At 38.7% G+C, this 17,932-nt stretch overlaps 1 protein-coding gene across 4 annotated transcripts in view; it reads left to right on the plus strand.

Moving 5' to 3' along the window:
• rxraa (retinoid X receptor, alpha a) overlaps window positions 1-17,932 on the plus strand; it is a 211,571-nt gene that overhangs the window by 187,473 nt on the left and 6,166 nt on the right. For 3 of the 4 annotated variants that reach the window (XM_048167176.1, XM_048167178.1, XM_048167179.1), the window contains 4 exons: window positions 1,931-2,110; window positions 5,026-5,210; window positions 14,599-14,728; window positions 15,873-16,005. In XM_048167176.1, coding sequence (XP_048023133.1) covers window positions 1,931-2,110; window positions 5,026-5,210; window positions 14,599-14,728; window positions 15,873-16,005 — 628 coding nt within the window. The remainder of the gene's footprint in view (window positions 1-1,930; window positions 2,111-5,025; window positions 5,211-14,598; window positions 14,729-15,872; window positions 16,006-17,932) is intronic. The other variant, XM_048167180.1, reaches the window with a different exon arrangement.

The raw sequence follows: 17,932 nt of genomic DNA on the forward strand, positions 1-17,932 counted from the left end.
ACTGGCCGTTCGATGTAGGCGACTTCTGTTAAATAAAATATCTCGCTTGGCATTGAACTTTGAGCTTTAAAATTTTACAGATTTTATTTATACTCTAACAACAGCATTACACACTAACTAAAGTTTGAAACATGGGATCACGAACAACGGGACCTTTAAGCTAGTTTATTTGTATAAGAATCAGAATCTGCTTAGGGGTAATAATGGAATAAAGGCCTTTGCACGCTGAGTCCGAAATTCGCATGCGAAATTTTCGCACATTAAAAAATAAATTAGACCTCACGTTATGTCAATCGCGTTTGCACACTGCCTCCGAAACTTTCGTCCGTCAAAAAAAATATTCGGATCAGGTCCGATTTTCTGCGTTTTTCGCATCCGTGGCACACGTTTTGAGAGAAGTTTTGACAATTCAGAGCCACCGTACGTGAACGCAAAAATCCCATATGCATCTGACAAGTTGATCCACGTTGCCTACAGCACAAAACAGCAGCACTGAATGACAAATATTGTGAGGAATACAAAGAGACCGAATATAAAGACAGATTGTGCCAGTAGCAAAGCATCAAACTGAGCCACTGACATCCTGAAGTAAACTTTGAATTGCTCGGGATAATCACGCAGCTCCTTGAGGTGGATCGCTCCTTTCTCCCTATGCAATCTCGAAATTGGATGGACCCAATATTTCCTCTTTTTAAGGAGAGAGAGGACAACTAAATCATGCTCACTGCTTGAAGACTTCATTTTGTATTGTTTTGCGAATTTTTATTTATTTTTTTTTTCCGCAACACATTCATTAATACGCATCGGACTCAGTGTGCAAGGTCTCTGTGCGTGATGAATTTTTAGTTTTACGAATGCGAAAAAACGCATGCGAAAATTTCGGACTTAGTGTGCAAGGGCCTTAACAGTTTTTTAAAATGATTTTCACTATCATTTACAACCGGATCTGCATTTTTCTGGATTTAAATAAAAAAATTTAGTTGTAAGAGTTGATAAAAACAGTTTTTTGTTGTTTTTTTTTGCATCAAAGCCACTCCTTTCCTGGTAAAAATTAACTTGATTTTCTAAAGTCAATTTGCAACAGCTGAATGTAACATTTTTGACAAGCCAAACGTGTATTTTGAAGCATTTTGAACATCTCCAGCACCTTTTATAATTGCCCAAAAGTCAAACAGTTCACCCCTCACTCACATTAGAAGGTTAGTCAAAAACTTTAGGCTGGCTGTCGGTTGGAACTAAAATATTAGAACTAAAAACATTGACATAACACTCATGGGCATCAATCGCTTTACGCTTAATACATAATGTAATGTATATTATAAACTTGACAGGTGATTTTTATAAAATGTAAAAGATTAAAAGAATAAGGCAATTATCAAACTTTAATAAAATCTTGTTTAATTTTGAAATAAAATATTTATTTTTTACATGATTTGTTACATTTAATTACTCGTAAACAAACAGTCTAGCCCCCGAAGCCACACCGTTAGGCCATTGTTGGTTTGCAGAGTTGGTTGGAGTGGGAAAAAAAACGCTTAAAAACCAGTCTATTGTTCTTTTGGTCTCAGCTGGACTTCTAGCCTTGTAAAGATGGTCTGTTGGGTGGTTTTAGAAGGGTTTTGGGCATTTTTCAACTGGTCGGCCAGCTAAACAACATACATTTGTCTTTTTATTTTACCAGAAAAGTCCCATCGAGATTAAAAAAAAAAAAAAAAAATCCTTTCTTCGAAGGAAGAAATCAGACTGGGAGAGACTAGCTCAGGCTGGTTCAGCAGGGATGCAGTATTTTAATAGCAGCAGCAGAAGTTATTTCAACACACTTCAGTTGAGAGATCGAAGGATCAAATTCCAAAAGTTTAATCCATAAATTATTACCATTGACCTGAACATAACTCCTATGGCTTCTGTGTTTGTGCTTTTTTTTCCTCAGGTAAACACTATGGTGTGTACAGCTGCGAGGGATGTAAGGGTTTCTTCAAGAGGACTGTGCGTAAGGACCTGACCTACACTTGTCGAGACAACAAGGACTGTATTATAGACAAACGCCAGCGCAACCGCTGTCAGTACTGCCGATATCAGAAGTGTTTGGCCATGGGCATGAAGAGAGAAGGTACAGCACATAAAGTTGAGGATACAAGTTTCTTCTTTCTCGCTCTGAAAATTTATAGTACTATTCACTCCACCTGCTCTCATTAAAATGAATGAGTTTGAATGCTACATAACCCCCCCCTTTAGCATACTCTTAAGTTAGTACATAAGGGCTTGGTTGAAGGAGTCCATCGTTCTTGCACTGACTGACCTGAGCTTTCCACCATGGGGGCGAGATCTTTTATGCACTCCATGTCCCCTCGCTATTAGACTCAATCTCAGCTCTGTGTGACTCTAGAAGCAACATTCATATTACTGCAATCAGCCTTCAGGTCAGCGCTTAATTAAGATGTTCAATCTGCTGATCTGCTCACGGTGAGACATCAGTCAATGAGTCCAAGATGCGCATTATGAACATTGACCGTCCTCGAGATTCCAGGTACTTAGAATCTCGAGATTCCAGCGACTGTCCTCCAGTCCAGTCAGTGTACTTCACAATATACTGAGAGGAAGCAGGATCGCTCTTCTCTCAGATTGCTAAATATAGAAGACCATCTTGTCTCCCAAATCATCATCACCTGAGGCAGAGAAAGATGAAAGAGAGGGAGAGGTGAGGGTTGGTTTATCACACTGAAGAAAAAGGAGGGCATTAGCACTTTTTGCACACTTGTCTTCAAGAAAAGGAGACGCGAAAGTGCTTAAGCATGCTAATAGAAGATTTTAGCACACAGCTGGTGGAATATTGATCTGAGAGACTATTTTGCCCCTCAGTCATAGAGAATAATTTTGGATTCATGAGATATCAGAATTTTTCAGTGTTGTTTTTAGAAAAAAAATTTTCACCGGAGACTAGTTTCTGTTTTTTAAAGTGGAACCAATGAACTCTTCTGTAGCTGAGTGCGGCGCATATATACATGCATATGCACACATGATTGTTGTTAATGTGCGCTTTTTGTTTGTCATCTTAGAAGGGGGTTTAGAGGTTTTGGATACTCTATTTAATTCCACATTCAAACAAACATTCACATCGACTGTTAACTATTATTTTAGTTATAATTTTAATTTTAAAAAATCTAAATGTATTTTTGAGTACATTAATTATAACTAATATATATAAGGGGTTGCACTTTACTTTACAGTATATGTGCTTACATGTACTTACAGTGTACTTACCTAAGAAAGTACTGGTAATATAAGGTAACTACATGGGATAAGGGTAGGTTCAAGGGTAGATTCAGGGTTAGTACCTAGTTATTACACAGTTCTTGCAATTACTATAATAAGTACATGGTATGTATATGCGGATAAAGTGCTACCATATCAGTGTGTGTGTACTTTATAGGATACACTTATATGATGCAATTCATTTATATGTGCCCAAGCTTAAACATTTACAAAGATGTTTAAAACAACATTAAGCTTTGCAAGCAGTCAGACGGCCCTATAAATTATATATCGTGGCTATAGATCGCATAGCCAACATACTGTCCCCATCTGCCTGTGCAGACAGCATCTAGCTCCTGTTTCATGTGAGAGAGAATATCCTCCCCCCGTAGACGAAGGGATCACTGCGAGCAAACGTACATGACGTCTCGCTCTCACGCCCACTGTCAATGACCTCAGTGCAACCTTTTGTCTCCGTTACTTATATCATCATGGCTTCTTTCAAGGATATGATAATTTGCTTGCGTTCGCCTGTTTCGTATCCCATAAGCCCACGCCGTACCCCGAGGCACGGGAGAGCTGGGCCACACTCCCCCCCTAAAAGAGCTGAGCGAATCTGCAGAAAAACAGGATTAAATGAATTTATGCTCTCCTCCTCTCCAGGGGAAATAAAACTAACGTGATTTCAGCCCCTCTCACCTCTCTCTGACTCCTGGAGAAGTATTTTACCCTTGGGCTGACCTCCAGACAGCACTTTCCGTAAAGCAGAATCCCCCTTCTCTGAACCCCCCAACCACCACCGTGGTACCTCTGTGATTCACCATTGAGGAAAATAGCGAGGGGTTAGGAGAACGTTTAGTGTTTGTGTGTTTGAAAGTGCTGTGAATAGGGACTGGGTTCAGAGTCTTTTGGATGAACTGTGCTCAGCGTATGCACACTCTAACCACAGGGGCTTGGATTGTGGTTAATAGTGCTCTGGCCACAGTGAGACCGAGTGACTGTTCAACACTAACCACTTCCTGTTTCTCTGAACTGATCAAATGTCTGATCTGTTAAAGCCTGTTGGAGGAACCCACAGAGACAAGATACATGTTACAACATCACATTCTGTCATGCAACAAAGTTGAAAATTAAATCAGTACACACACACACACACACACACACACACACACACACACACACACACACACATATATATATATATATATATATATATATATATATATATATATATATATATATATATATATATATATATATATATATACACACACATATGTATGTGTGTGTGTATATATATACATACATACACGCATATCTATATCTATCTATCTATCTATATATATATATATATATATATATATATATATATATATATATATGTATGTATGCATGTTCTCGTCTTGTGGCATTTGAATTGTTTGAATTGTTGAAATGTATAAATGTGTGCGTGCATGTGTGATTTAGTTATTTATTTAAGTGCCAGTGTTTCAATTCAGGTTTATACATCAACCACCAGATAATGTTTTAATAATTTGCTTAGACTTGAATAACAATATATTAATTATTATTTATTTATTTTTTAGTATTTTTTATAATTAGTTATTTTCTTATAGGGTCCCTCACAAGGGGATAACCATATTTTGGAGTCCATCATATTTGGGGGGTCAAAAAGTATTAAAACCTGAGGTGTTGTTTATTAAAGTATGAGCTTGATATGAGTGAGTATTTGTGTTGGCTTCTTGATTGACTAACTGTAGTGACCGTGACTAGTATTGTTACATACAGCCGTCCAGGAGGAGCGCCAGCGAGCCAAGGACCGCAACGAGAATGAGGTGGAGTCGACCAGCAGCGCGAATGAAGACATGCCCGTGGAGAAGATCCTGGAGGCCGAGCTTGCCGTGGAGCCCAAAACGGAGACTTACATTGAGACCAATGTACCTATGCCCTCAAATTCAGTAAGTGACATCACTTCCTCTTGTAAACCCTGAGGAGCCACCTCAGGTTTTCTGTTCACCATGATAAGGTTGAAAACCCCCTTTATACTTAGACAAACACTTGAGATACATTAAAGAACTATTTTGCATGTTAGAGCTTTGGAGCAATGGTTTGCACTCAGATACATTGCCTCTTGGTACTCATGCAAGATACGCAGGTTCGACCTATATCTTATTTTGATCCCCAAATAATTTGTTGTCTTTTCTCTTTTGTTCTGTCAATGAAGAGTAGCAAAAGCATATTTAATAATCAAACACTCGAGAGCAGAATAATGTGAAGAACATGGGATGCTCCAGTTCTATGTAAAGCTGCGGGGGCAGATTTAGTGTGGGCCTAGTTACAAGAACAACTTAGGACATTGAAGAAACCCCAGAGCTAAGATGTCTTGAGCCATATGCTGTGTTGCCTGCACGACAGCACTTCTTTGTCTCTGCTTGTTTTGGTGTAATGTATGTGATTTAGCTTGTTGATAGCCGTGTTTGGACATAAATGATGTCATAGTGCACGTCTCCAAAGAAAGACTTTGCATTGCTTGAAAACCGCTCATTATTTCTGTTCACCTATCAGTTCTGTTCATGCTCTTTGTTGTAATGCTGTTCTTCACCTGTCAGCCCCCTGCTGAATTACAAAACAATAATAGAGTATAGTCTTTGTGTATTAGCTTTGTTTCGGTTTGACTTCTATTAAGACTGACGAAGTTTACAGTCTCATATTTCCTCTATTTTCTATATATTCTGGCTTTTTGCCACTGTTTTAAAAGGTATAGTAGAAATAGGTCTGGAAATGATTCGAAGGAGGGGACGATGAGCCAAAATTTTAATTTTCTACATGAGCATGTAGATCATGTTAATACTACACATACAATAATATCATAAATAATCCAGCGGTTGACACTCCAACACAGTAGGTGGCAGTGTTGCACCTTGACAGATGATAGCGCTCAGCACACTACCTGCACTTAAAGAAAGTTAGCTCACCAATGTGACATCAATGTGTCCGTTTTTTTGAGTGTTAAAGGGATTGTTCACCCAAAAATGAAAATCCTGTCATCATTTACTCCCCCTTCAAGTTGTTCCAAAACTGTATACATTTCTTTGTTCTGTTGTACACAAAGGAAGATATTTGGAAGAAGCAGACCCACCCATTGACAACCATAGCATTTTTTTCCCTATTATGGTAGTCAATGGGGGGCGAGATCTGCTTGGTTACAAACATTCTTCCAAATATCTTCCTTTGTCTACAGCAGAAACACGTTAACATCATACAGGAGTAAATGATGACAGAATTTTCATTTTTGGGTGAACTATCCCTTTAAACACACCCCAGTCTGCAAGTGCCGATCAACAGTATGTGCTTTTTGTATGCTTTTTTTTTTTTTACAGTTATGGTTACAAACTCTCTCTCTCTGCCTTTCACCACTCGTATTTTGTCAATGCCAATAAAGAGAAAACACAAAATAAAAAGTTAAATATGAATTTGACCGACAGCCTTATTTTTTTGGTTGGTTGGTTGGTTGGTTGGTTGGTTGGTTGGTTGTTTTTTCCCCAAAATGTCTGTTCACCTTATTTTTAACGTAAGAGTGGGCACGATAATTTGAAACTTGAGTGTGCAAGGCTTCCGGTGTCATCCTCTTCCAGTTATTTTTAGCTGTATAAAATGGCTTGATATGCTGCTTGATATTGCAAACTGATTTTTCTTTTATTATTTTAATGTATTAAAAAAATAAACACCATAATTATAAACACTGGTTTGTAGCTCTCATAGATTTACTGTTTACTGCACTTTCGTTAGTCTTCTAGTTATTTACCTCTAGCAAGTTAATGAATTGGAAGTCTCACACATTCACAGAAAATAGCTTGCTTCCACATTGCAAAAAACACGGATGGATATCGCTATAATGTTATCATGAATTCTTTTGACCATGACAATCGTGTAGTGATATCAAGACATCCCTAGCACTAACTACTAGACCATGAGTGTTGGTGGATGCGCACTTGTCTATCACTCCAACTTTTTTGCAACTCAAAGTGTTGAAATGTGTGCTAACCGCTAGGCTATGACTCCAACTTTTACGACTCGATGTGTTAGAGCACGTACGTTAACCGCTAGGATACGCATCCAACTTCTTAATCTGTTTTAATGGAGTTTTGGTTGGTAATTCCCTGAGAGAAGCAGAGCAAGATAAAGTTGTTGGATTTACCTGTGCGCTATGAAGTCTCCCTCCCTCGTCTAGTCACCATGACAAATCAGCACCACTAAAGTGATCATTGGCTCCACTTTCCAGCATTGTTTGAATAATGAAATACTCTGACAGTCCCTGGGAGCTTTCAGCCTGCCGTCAGCCTCTGAGGAGAGTTTTTTCGTACAGGAAGAGTGGTAGAACCGAAGGAGGATAGAGAGCGAGAGGGAGAGAGAGAGTTTTGGGCGGTTGAGTGCGTCTTTTGGGACTGCTCTGTACCGAAGCGAAAATGTTCTGGAAGCTGTTATGTGAGTAAATGGGGGTTATTTCTGGAAGATGAAGATGTGTGAGAACAGAGGACCGACGTTTGGGGAAAGGTAGCGAGACGAGGGAGAACATAAGGCCTGTCATGAGGGAGAAGCTGCCAGGCTTTACATTAGAAAGCACTCAGTCACTGATTCGCTATCTTGGTTGGGTTCATCATGCTGTATCTCCAGTAGGGGGCTCGTTTTGTGAGTGCAGGGGCGAACCAAGGTTATTATTGTTTTTCTCTTTTTTTTTATTGTGCATTATTATGTTTAGTTTTGTGATTTTAAAGTGTTTTTTTTTTTTTTTTACATTTCACCTTTTGAGTTTCAACAATACTTTAGTTTTTATTTTATGGACAATTCTATTTGGTTTATGTAATTTATATACATTGACACAAACACGCACACACACATATATGTATATATTAGAGTTAGAGTATACTTTATTTTCCTTTTCAGGAAATTTATTTTGTACTCAAAGGTGCAATAATACACAATCATACACAAACAACACACAATAAACAATAAAGAGAAGAAAGAAAAGAAAAAATAATAATAATAATTACATCTTACTATTTAAAATATCAATAGATACAGGTAAAAATGATTTTTTTGTAACATTTACTTATATGATATATGTTATGTTATTATTACATATGTTTTAGTTTTTATTATAAAACGGTTAGTTCTTGTCCTTGATTCTGATTGGTCAATAGCTGTGTTTTATTCACGATAAAACACAGCTATGACCGCTTCACCCAACAGTTCTGTGTATCACTACACAACACCCTTAGCAACCACTCTTAGCAACGTAAATTGTTCTCTACCGTTATTGTTCATTGAAGTTTGTGAGAAAAAGATTGATTGAGCGAGTTTATTACCTGCATTCAGATTTAGCATTTTCCTTCAGGTCAGTCCTATGTTCATAATAAAAAATCTGTTTAAATGTCCAATGTATTATCTTGTCCTTTTAACAGTTAAGGGGTTTTTCCGTGACTGACAGCGCTAGTCAAACATTTGTCTGTTGAGTCTTGTTCTGTGTTCACAACAATTCTGACTTTTCAATGTAAAAGTCTTCGCTACTGACTGACACACTCATAAAGACAGTCTTTGCCGCCATCTAATGGCGTAATAATGTAACTTCTGTTGCTGTTCACGGTCAAGGACTATTTTTTCCAGCGGTTTTGTGAAGGTTTATGTCATGAAAGTTGCAATGATACATAATTTTGGCTTTAATATTTGTATTGTGTGGTAACCATTTTATAAAAGCAATAAGGTACTCGAGGCTAGTGCTGTATCGTGAATAAGTCACAGCTGAATAAGTTGCAGGCACTCCGCTTCACGTTGTGCCTAACGACACCCTTCAGCCGTGACTTGTTCATGATACAGCACAGCTTCTCGTACCTTATTGCTTACATATATTATGTTATATTATTACATGTTTTAGTTTTTAACATTTATTTATTAAATAATTTAGTTTTTATTTATTTTATTTACTAGTTTTATAATAACCATGGGGTATTTTTGTTGCCCTCAATAATGCTTTTTCTGTGAAGCCAATCTGGTGCCTTCTTAAATTTTAAATTAAATTTGAAATGCACAGATTTGACCCCATCAAGAGACGTCATAAATATCACCACATTAAATGTCATTAGTTTTAACCTGCGCTATAGCTGCCAGGCAGAAATAAACACTCCAAAACTCTGTAGATGATGGTTTAGAACAGGATTTAAAAAAAAAAAAAGAAAAAAAAAGCTGGACAGCCGGGAGACACTTTACTGGAATATGTTCCCTCTATAGCATTCCCTTGGCCGGCTGTCAGAGGTATGGTCTCCCGCTGTTCCCGGAGCTCCCCTTCTGTCTGTGCTCTTTTGGAATCCACTGCCCCGTGCGCTAATTAATCAGAGGACCTCGGCCCGGGAGTGCAGCTCATGAATGGGCCACCACTGCTGCTTAATGGTTGGGGTTTGGCCAAGCTGAATGAAGTGTGTTTATCTCATGGTGACCTAGAACAGGAGTTAAACAGGCGTTAGTAACATGCCTCCAGTTAGGCAGGGAAGGGCCGCCTTTAAAGGAGGAGAACACAGTCAAGCTTGCTCGTCTTTCTTTCCCTCATCTTCCATTCTCACGTTTAATTAAGACAACATGTACTGATTCTGCTTAAAAACCTGACAAAAATGTCTTATAAATGCATTTAAATATGTTTATCAGGTAAAATGAACAACACCAATTTTTGCAGATTACCCTGGCAGGTTATTCAATGTCTGTTTAAATTTAAAAAATTCTGTATGCATACATGTATACGCACCCATTGTGGGCACCAGTTAATTGGAAACTTTTTTTCTTTTCTTTTTTTTAACGGTTTCAATACCTCTGACACACAGAAAGTGTTTTTGAGACAGGTATACGTCACGTGAGCTCGCAGACGTCTGGGTCGTCTTGCACAGCTGTAAATTCAGACTGCCTTTTTTACTCTCTTTTGTCACGCAACAATAATATAGTTTAAGCATATGATGAAAAATTAAACCGTCTCTCATCTCTCCTCCTCAAGTGATAAAAATTTCATAGTGCGATATGCAAGCGTGGTGTTTCTGCAAGAGCCAGAGACCAGGATCCGCTGTGAATAATGCAGGCAGAATGCTTTCCATTCAGCGGGAACAAAAACAGCCGTTGTTTTGTGATGGTCATGAAGAGAATGTTATCAAAGCGTCTCCTTGAATCTGAAAAAGTCGTCATCACTCGCGCCCCGGGGCTAGCGTTCGCCCCGCGCTGCAGAGTCTCAAGCAAATCATATGGCTGGCTTTATTCACACTATAGAAATCATTCATGGTGGTTTTTACCTCCTCCATCAACCACTTATTTTCTGCTATTTGGATACATTTTAATCTAGATCAACCTTTCAGGATAGGGAGATGGATATGTAACCCCCCAGTTATATTGCATAAAAATGGAGTGCTGCATTTTAAGCCTGGCTTATAGTACCATATTATTGTATTTGCTCACTTTATGAAGCTTGCGTTGTTAAAAATGCTGTTAAAATAATCATTTTTGATTTATAGATTCTTTTTTTATTCATTATTATTACATTTTTATTTAGATCATTTTTTATTCATTTATTTTAATTTATTAATTAAAGGTGCTCTAAGTGATGTCACGCATTTTTAGGCCAAAACATTTTTTTGTCACATACAGCAAACATCTCCTCACTATCCACTAGCTGCCTGTCCCCTGAACACACTGTAAAAAAAACGCGGTCTCTGTAGTCGCCATAAGTTCTGAAAACGGCAACAAAAACAAACTGGTGCAGCCTGGACAACAAAACATAATAAACATGCTCCAGCCAATAACCGACAAGAATGATTTTAAATGCGCGTTCATGACTGTTTCAGGAAGCACGGAGGGGAGGGGGAGGAGGAGGAGGAGGGAGGGTCTAGCTAGCCTCTGTTTTGTTTGACAACACTTCGAATGTCAACAGGAAGTTACTCCACCCAGGATCACTTAGAGCACCTTTAATGTGGGAGAGGCAACATTTACCTGAACTTTAGCTTTGTCTAAAGTTAATTTAATGTAGTATTTTTGGTTAAAAATTTTTGAGATCATTGAATATGTTTCCAATAATGAATATATATTTTTAAGCACATTTTAAAAGTATAGGAAGCAATTTCTGGGAAACAAAAGTGGTTCAGACAGAGCACCACAACACACTTGTAGCCAATCAGCAGTAGGGGGCGTATCATGATGGGGGGAGGAGATAGAGCGAGCAAGAGGGAGATCTGAAGAAAGACTGTAGAAAGAGAGATGGCTGAGAGACATTACAAAAAAGACAAGGTCAGAAGAATATCACTGAAAAAAGAAGGGTTATGATCAGGCAAGAGCTTTAGGACCCACGTTAATATTAGAAAAGCTTTCCAGTGCTGAAGAGATTTAAGCGGGAAGGCCTGAAAACGAGGTTGCATTACATTATTTTGCTTTTTTACAGCTATGATAAAGAAACATCCACTCTTGCATTGCGTGTTTGTGCATTTTGGGGGCGAAGCAATGAAAGTAGGGGTGTGTTTGTTTGAGTTGACTTTAAAAAAGTGTTTCTCAGAAATCACTACCTGCACCCTTAAGTCAGGTATTTAGCAGCCTTTTTTTTTTTTTTGGTCATTTTTTGTTTTTTTGGATGAAGAAAAGAGGTCAGTGTAAACAGCTAAGACAGCTATTCATCATTCATGAGTATTACCGTGTTTAACAAGAACTCTGGGAGTTGTATTATTTTGAGGAGCATCAGAGGTTCTCTTCACCACTTCGCTTTCCTTTTATATTGTTGCATTGTGAATTAATTATTTGTTTGTTTATGTATTTGTTAAAGAACATGGCAGAAACTGTTGCATCGAGGAGGATCGTCTGCATGTCCCTGATCAGCCACAGAAATATTCATAAGCTGCGTCTGTTTCTGAGAGATGGCTTTGCGTCTGGCTAACAGTTTGCCATCTCCAACTTCTGCCTTTGATCTGCTGCTGTTGTCAGTGCAAGTTTTAAACAGCCGCTTAAATACCATAGAGGGGAAACATTCAACACTTTGACAAGTTTCTCTTGGGAGTTCCCGTGTTTTCTGATTCGTAAATCGCGGAAGAGCCCTCTGTTTATCTGTCATCAGTCATTTCCTAAAAAGGAACTGTGGAGATGTTTCTTGCATCTAATAATGGCCACAAATGGTCTCGTCAAGTGTTAGTTACACTTAAAAATGTCTGAATTTCATTAGATCCACAATTAAAGGATTAGTTCACTTTCAAATAAAATTTTCCTGATAATTTACTCACCCCCATGTCATCCAAGATGTCCATGTCCTTCTTTCTTCAGTCAAAAAAGAAATGGTTTTTGATGAAAACATTCCAGGATTATTCTCCTTATAGTGGACTTCAGTGAACTCCACTGTTGAAGGTCAAAATTACAGTTTCAGTGCAGCTTCAAAGGGCTTTAAACGATACCAGACGAGGAATAAGGGTCTTATCTAGCGAAACAGTCAGCCATTTTTGAAAAAAAATGTAAATGTATATGCTTTATAGAAACAAATGATCGCCTTTCAAGTGGTTCCGCAAAAACCGCACTTTCGTATTCTTCAAAAAGCTTACACTGTATGTCCTACGCATTTCCTATTCAACTTACGGAACGAATGCAGCGCCAGTTCCATTTTTTTCCATAAGTAGAATAGGGAAGGCGTAGGACATACAGCGCAAGTATCTTGGATGACACGGGGGTGAGTAAATTATCAGGAAAATTTTATTTGAAAGTGAACTAATCCTTTAACAACAAAAAAGGCAATTTTAGAGTTTTATCAGGGCTTAACATTTTTGCATTTGCAATTGTGCCCAGGGTTGTTTTTTTTATTATTATTATTTCCTTTAGTTACTTTGCTCACTTGTCATTGGGCAGTACCCTTTAAGGGACAAGTTTGTACCTTATTTACTCCTGTAAGGTGCATATTAGTACCTTAGAGTCGTGTGTGTGTGTGTGTGTGTGTGTGTGTGTGTGTGTGTGTGTGTGTGTGTGTCTGTGTGTCTTTTCTTAACAGTTATTTTTTTTTTTTTTTTTTTGCTTACTTGAGGCTGTTTGAGTGACTGTGGCTGATATATTGACCCTTTCAAAAGCTCTTGACTCATAATTACAGTGTCAACGTGTCAAACCTATTAATAAACTTCCTGCAATGCACCGAGTGAATCTAGCAGGCTGCCAAAAGTGAGGTCAGGATTTTCCAGGAATGCACACACCCTCCCACCAATAATTTTGATAAATATGAATATAATTCTTCTCCCCCTCTGTTTGTTTTCTTAAAAACTATTTGTCCTTTCACCCACTGCAATGTCCTGTTGATGTTTTCTAATGCCTTCCCTTTTGACACTTGAGTTGAAAAACGACGCTCAATGTCTATTTGTTCTCGTCCTTTCAGAAAACCCGCTCCTGCTGCTTTCCTCTCTCCTGCGCTCATTCTCTCTCTCCCACACGCCATTGACTCACTCTTTCATCTTATAAAACAAAGCAGCGTATCTATCCCTCCCTTGGCTTCACGCAACGTGAAGCTGGAATCATCTAGGCCATTTTTCATATCTCTCATTTGTCCTCTCTCTTTGATGGAGCCCGAGCGTTCCGCATCGAGACGTGCTAATAGACTCAAATCTGCAGGAGGCATTAAAGGCTACTTGCTGTACGCAAATTCCCTCATGTGACGTCCCCCATGTTTTCAAGAACAATGAATGATTTTTTTGTTGTTGTTGTTGTTTAACCACAACCCTTTGTTTGCCAGTTAATTACATGTCCTTCTCTGGATCCTTTATATGTTTAGCGGTATTCCATAAATGTTTGGGAATGGCCAAATATGTCAAAGTGAATTTAGTTCCAGGGAGCTTCCTGCAGGAAACGCCCGCTTAGAAAGGGAGTCATTTTTTAGCACCAGCTCTCGGCAGGTATTTCCTGCGCGGGCCGGGGCAAAAGCACTGTTTGTTTTGCCTTCCTGTTCACTTCTGCTCCAAGCGGATTAGTCCCGATGTGTGGGACTGAGGAGAGCAGTAGCAGACCTCGGTATATAAGAGGGTGATAAAGTAGCCCTCAAATATCTGTGCCATTAAACAGATAGCTAGCTATAAACATGTCAGCAGTTTAAGTAACTTTAACTAACCATGACAGTAGTTGACCTGATAGAGAAAACTGACTGAAGACGATAACAGGTTAAGCTGATGCTCACTATAGTGCCCCTTGTGTCAGCACTGAGAATACAATGGACTGCATTCTGACACATTTCAAAACACAAAGGTGTGTGAAATCAAACATATGTGGCGAGACATTTAGACAGACCACCTGTGTTCTTGTGTCCTCCAACAGCCCAATGATCCAGTCACGAACATCTGTCAGGCCGCAGACAAGCAGCTCTTCACTCTAGTGGAATGGGCCAAGAGGATTCCGCATTTTTCAGAGCTCCCGCTGGACGACCAGGTCATTCTTCTACGAGCAGGTGAGTTTAACAGCACAAACTGACAGATGCACACATAAAGGGCAGCTTACTCTGCTAGAAACAGGACCAGTTCATTAAAATGTAAAATACTGAATTAGGAGTGTTGAATTGAAAGTTATGCAGATACTACGGGTGTGTTTCAAAACCTAGTTTGGTGCCTGTCTAGACTACATCGTAACATTCTGCCTGCTTACATGACATGCTAGGTTTTAAATGTGTATTTAAAGGTTTAAAATTGCCTGAAATTGCAAAATCCTCCCTGAATTAAGGCATTTTTTTAAACCTGTTTCAGCTGCCTTCTTCACACCAAGGACGATAACAATAACGATAAAGATATAGTTCTAAAAATCGTTCTAAATATAAAAGAATAGGGGTTATTTTTGTGACATTTTTGCATTCTGCTGCCACTGCAATCAAATCAATCACGTCCACTGTTAAGTGTGTCTTGAGCACCATTCAAAATATTTGTTAATAAATTTTACAGTTTCTACTAGTGTGTCTTAACCTAGTGTGCTGCCTACATAGACATCACTGTAGAATTCTGATCACTTAGAAATGACTCAAAGTTCTGAACATACCTTTAATCCTCAAAAATGCTGTCTGTTTTGGAAGTTCATGTGGTTTTTATGATATAATGTGGTGCTGAGAGCAAAAGGTGTCATGATTGTTGTGGTGTAAGGCTTCAGAGAAGCACTTATTTTAAATAAAAATGAATGTAAAATAGTGAAAAGGGGGGGAAATATCTTTAAAAATATCCTTCAGAAGTTGATAAAGTATGAGTAGAACATATAGATGCTTTCTAGACCACCGTTTCGCAAACAAACTGCTTTGCTTTTAATTTTCATTTATGGCCTGTTCTATTAGCGAGTCATGCTTATCTACGCAGAACAAGCAGAAGAACATGTTGAGAGGGTCTTCTCTCGTTCTCTCTCTGAGCTCTCAGGTTTTCTATAAATAACCCCTTTAGTTCTGCTGTCTCACAGATGAAAGCATCTCAGTTTTTCCCAAGCTCAACTCTGGGGAAATGAGGGGAGTGGGGTAGTTACTAGGCAGACTAGTTAAAGGAGCCCTGTCACTCCGATACTTGCTTAATTCACTCTCATGGTGCTGAATGTTTTATCATTGTTTCATCTGTGTCTCTCAGGATGGAATGAGCTCCTTATTGCGTCATTTTCACATCGTTCAATAGCAGTGAAGGACGGGATACTGTTGGCCACAGGATTACACGTGCACCGGAACAGCGCCCACAGTGCCGGAGTAGGAGCCATATTTGACAGGTTCGAATGATACTTCTAATTGTGGTCCACTGAAAATTTCTGGACCACAGTGTTTTCAATTTGACCAAAACCTGGTGAGGGTTAAGAATAAATTAAAAAAAAAATATATAAACATATATATTTTTATTACATTTAAACATAACGACACAAAGAGATGATCACACTGGAAATTTTCATGACGAGGGCAGAAGAGGAACCTTGACATTTCTGCCAGTGGAGCTTTCTATTGATTTACATCAATATTCATTAAATATGCAGCCGCGCCTGAAACAGAGGTCATGCAGAAATGGTCGAGTGCTCAGACAGAAAATGTTAAAGGAAATCCATTTGTGTGTCATTTATGATGAAATCAAAAAGTATGGCAGATACACCCAGTGCCGCCAAGGGCTTTACAGTATCTTTTCCCACACAAACCTGAACAATGCTGTGCTAACGGCTTTTTTTGTTCACCCAGATCTAAACCCAGATAAGGTTTGAAGAGGGTCGTGGTGGTTACGCAGTACAAAGTTTGGTTGTCATATGTACAACAACACAGAAGTAGCATCGCTTGTTGACAATAGCCATGTTTCCATTTTTCGGACCTATTTTTATGCGAATTTGGGCTGATATAAAAAACTGCATAGAAACACCAAGATGCGCATAAAATTCTAATAATGCGCATTAAAAAAAACATATGCGCTGATAGTCAGGTAATTTTTTTTTATCCCATAATAAGACATGCCCATAAACTACGATGGAAACACATATACTGAATAAATCCCTTGTGACTTTGCCTCAACAGAGGATGTGATTGGATAACTGGACTAACCAATGGACCAATTTCATTGCACATCATCTCAAATGTTGGCTTAATTCTGAAATGCCTGAGCCAAAGTCTGTCCTCAAAATAATTTGGTTTAATTCCCTCCAGAAGTGTCTCGCATGTTTCCAATTGCAGCATCTTTCATTATTATTACAGATATTTTGTGCCAATTTTCCAGGAAGTAACAATTTTGTTCTCTTGAGCACATGGGATGGAAACGGTACTTTGTTTGCAAATGTTTTATGCAATATTCCAATTTTGCGCGCAAGTTAAATTCGCAACTTTGTATGGACACATAGCTAGTGAAAAGCATTGTTCAGCATGCCCACTAAAGATATTATTATATTGTATATATATTTTTATTATTTATACATATGTATATTTACTATTTAGTATTAGACTATAAGTGATAAGTTCATTTATTAATGAGTAACTTTTTTTAAACACATCTAACATGTTTATACTTGAAACAAATATTCGCTAAAAACACATTTCTGTTGAAGGAAATTTACTGAAAAACAAAACAGAAATACTAATTAAGATGACGGTAATTGGAACACATCCAACACATCCTCTGCAGCCGTGTCGCCTGACTCTGTTAAGTCTGCAGTGCCGTGGTCGAAGATCAAGACTCCACTCGGCTCTCACCGCCCAGAGGCTGCTTTAGCGATTAGAATACCCCCGACTCCTCTGGAAGAATAGATCTGGATGTTAATGCCACTCACATTAAGATGCGCAGCGCTGATAATGTTTCTTTATCAGGTCCTCTGCAAGTGACAACCGTGGCACAAATGAAGTGGATGGTCGACTTAAACACTGGGCTGAAGTTCCCCACCCCTCCGCTCATTGTTCCAGGAGACCAATTCAATTAGAGTGTGTTAAGAGTGGGAACGAGGTTGCATCGCACCAGTGTGTGTTCCGTCACCAGGTCACTCAAAGGCTAAGACCGTCTGAGGAGACGTCACCCTCTGGATTAGAGGAAGTGATGCCAATTTAGACAATTTATTGAGGCGATATTTATATTTGAGTCGCTGCCCGCCAAAGCAGTAATGGAGTAATATCTGCTTTTGTGTGTGTGTGTGTGTGTGTGTGTCTCATTTCTCGACAGCTGATTAAGGAGTGTCC

Source organism: Megalobrama amblycephala, linkage group LG18 (genome assembly GCF_018812025.1).
Source record: "Megalobrama amblycephala isolate DHTTF-2021 linkage group LG18, ASM1881202v1, whole genome shotgun sequence".
Taxonomy (NCBI): Eukaryota; Metazoa; Chordata; class Actinopteri; order Cypriniformes; family Xenocyprididae; genus Megalobrama; species Megalobrama amblycephala.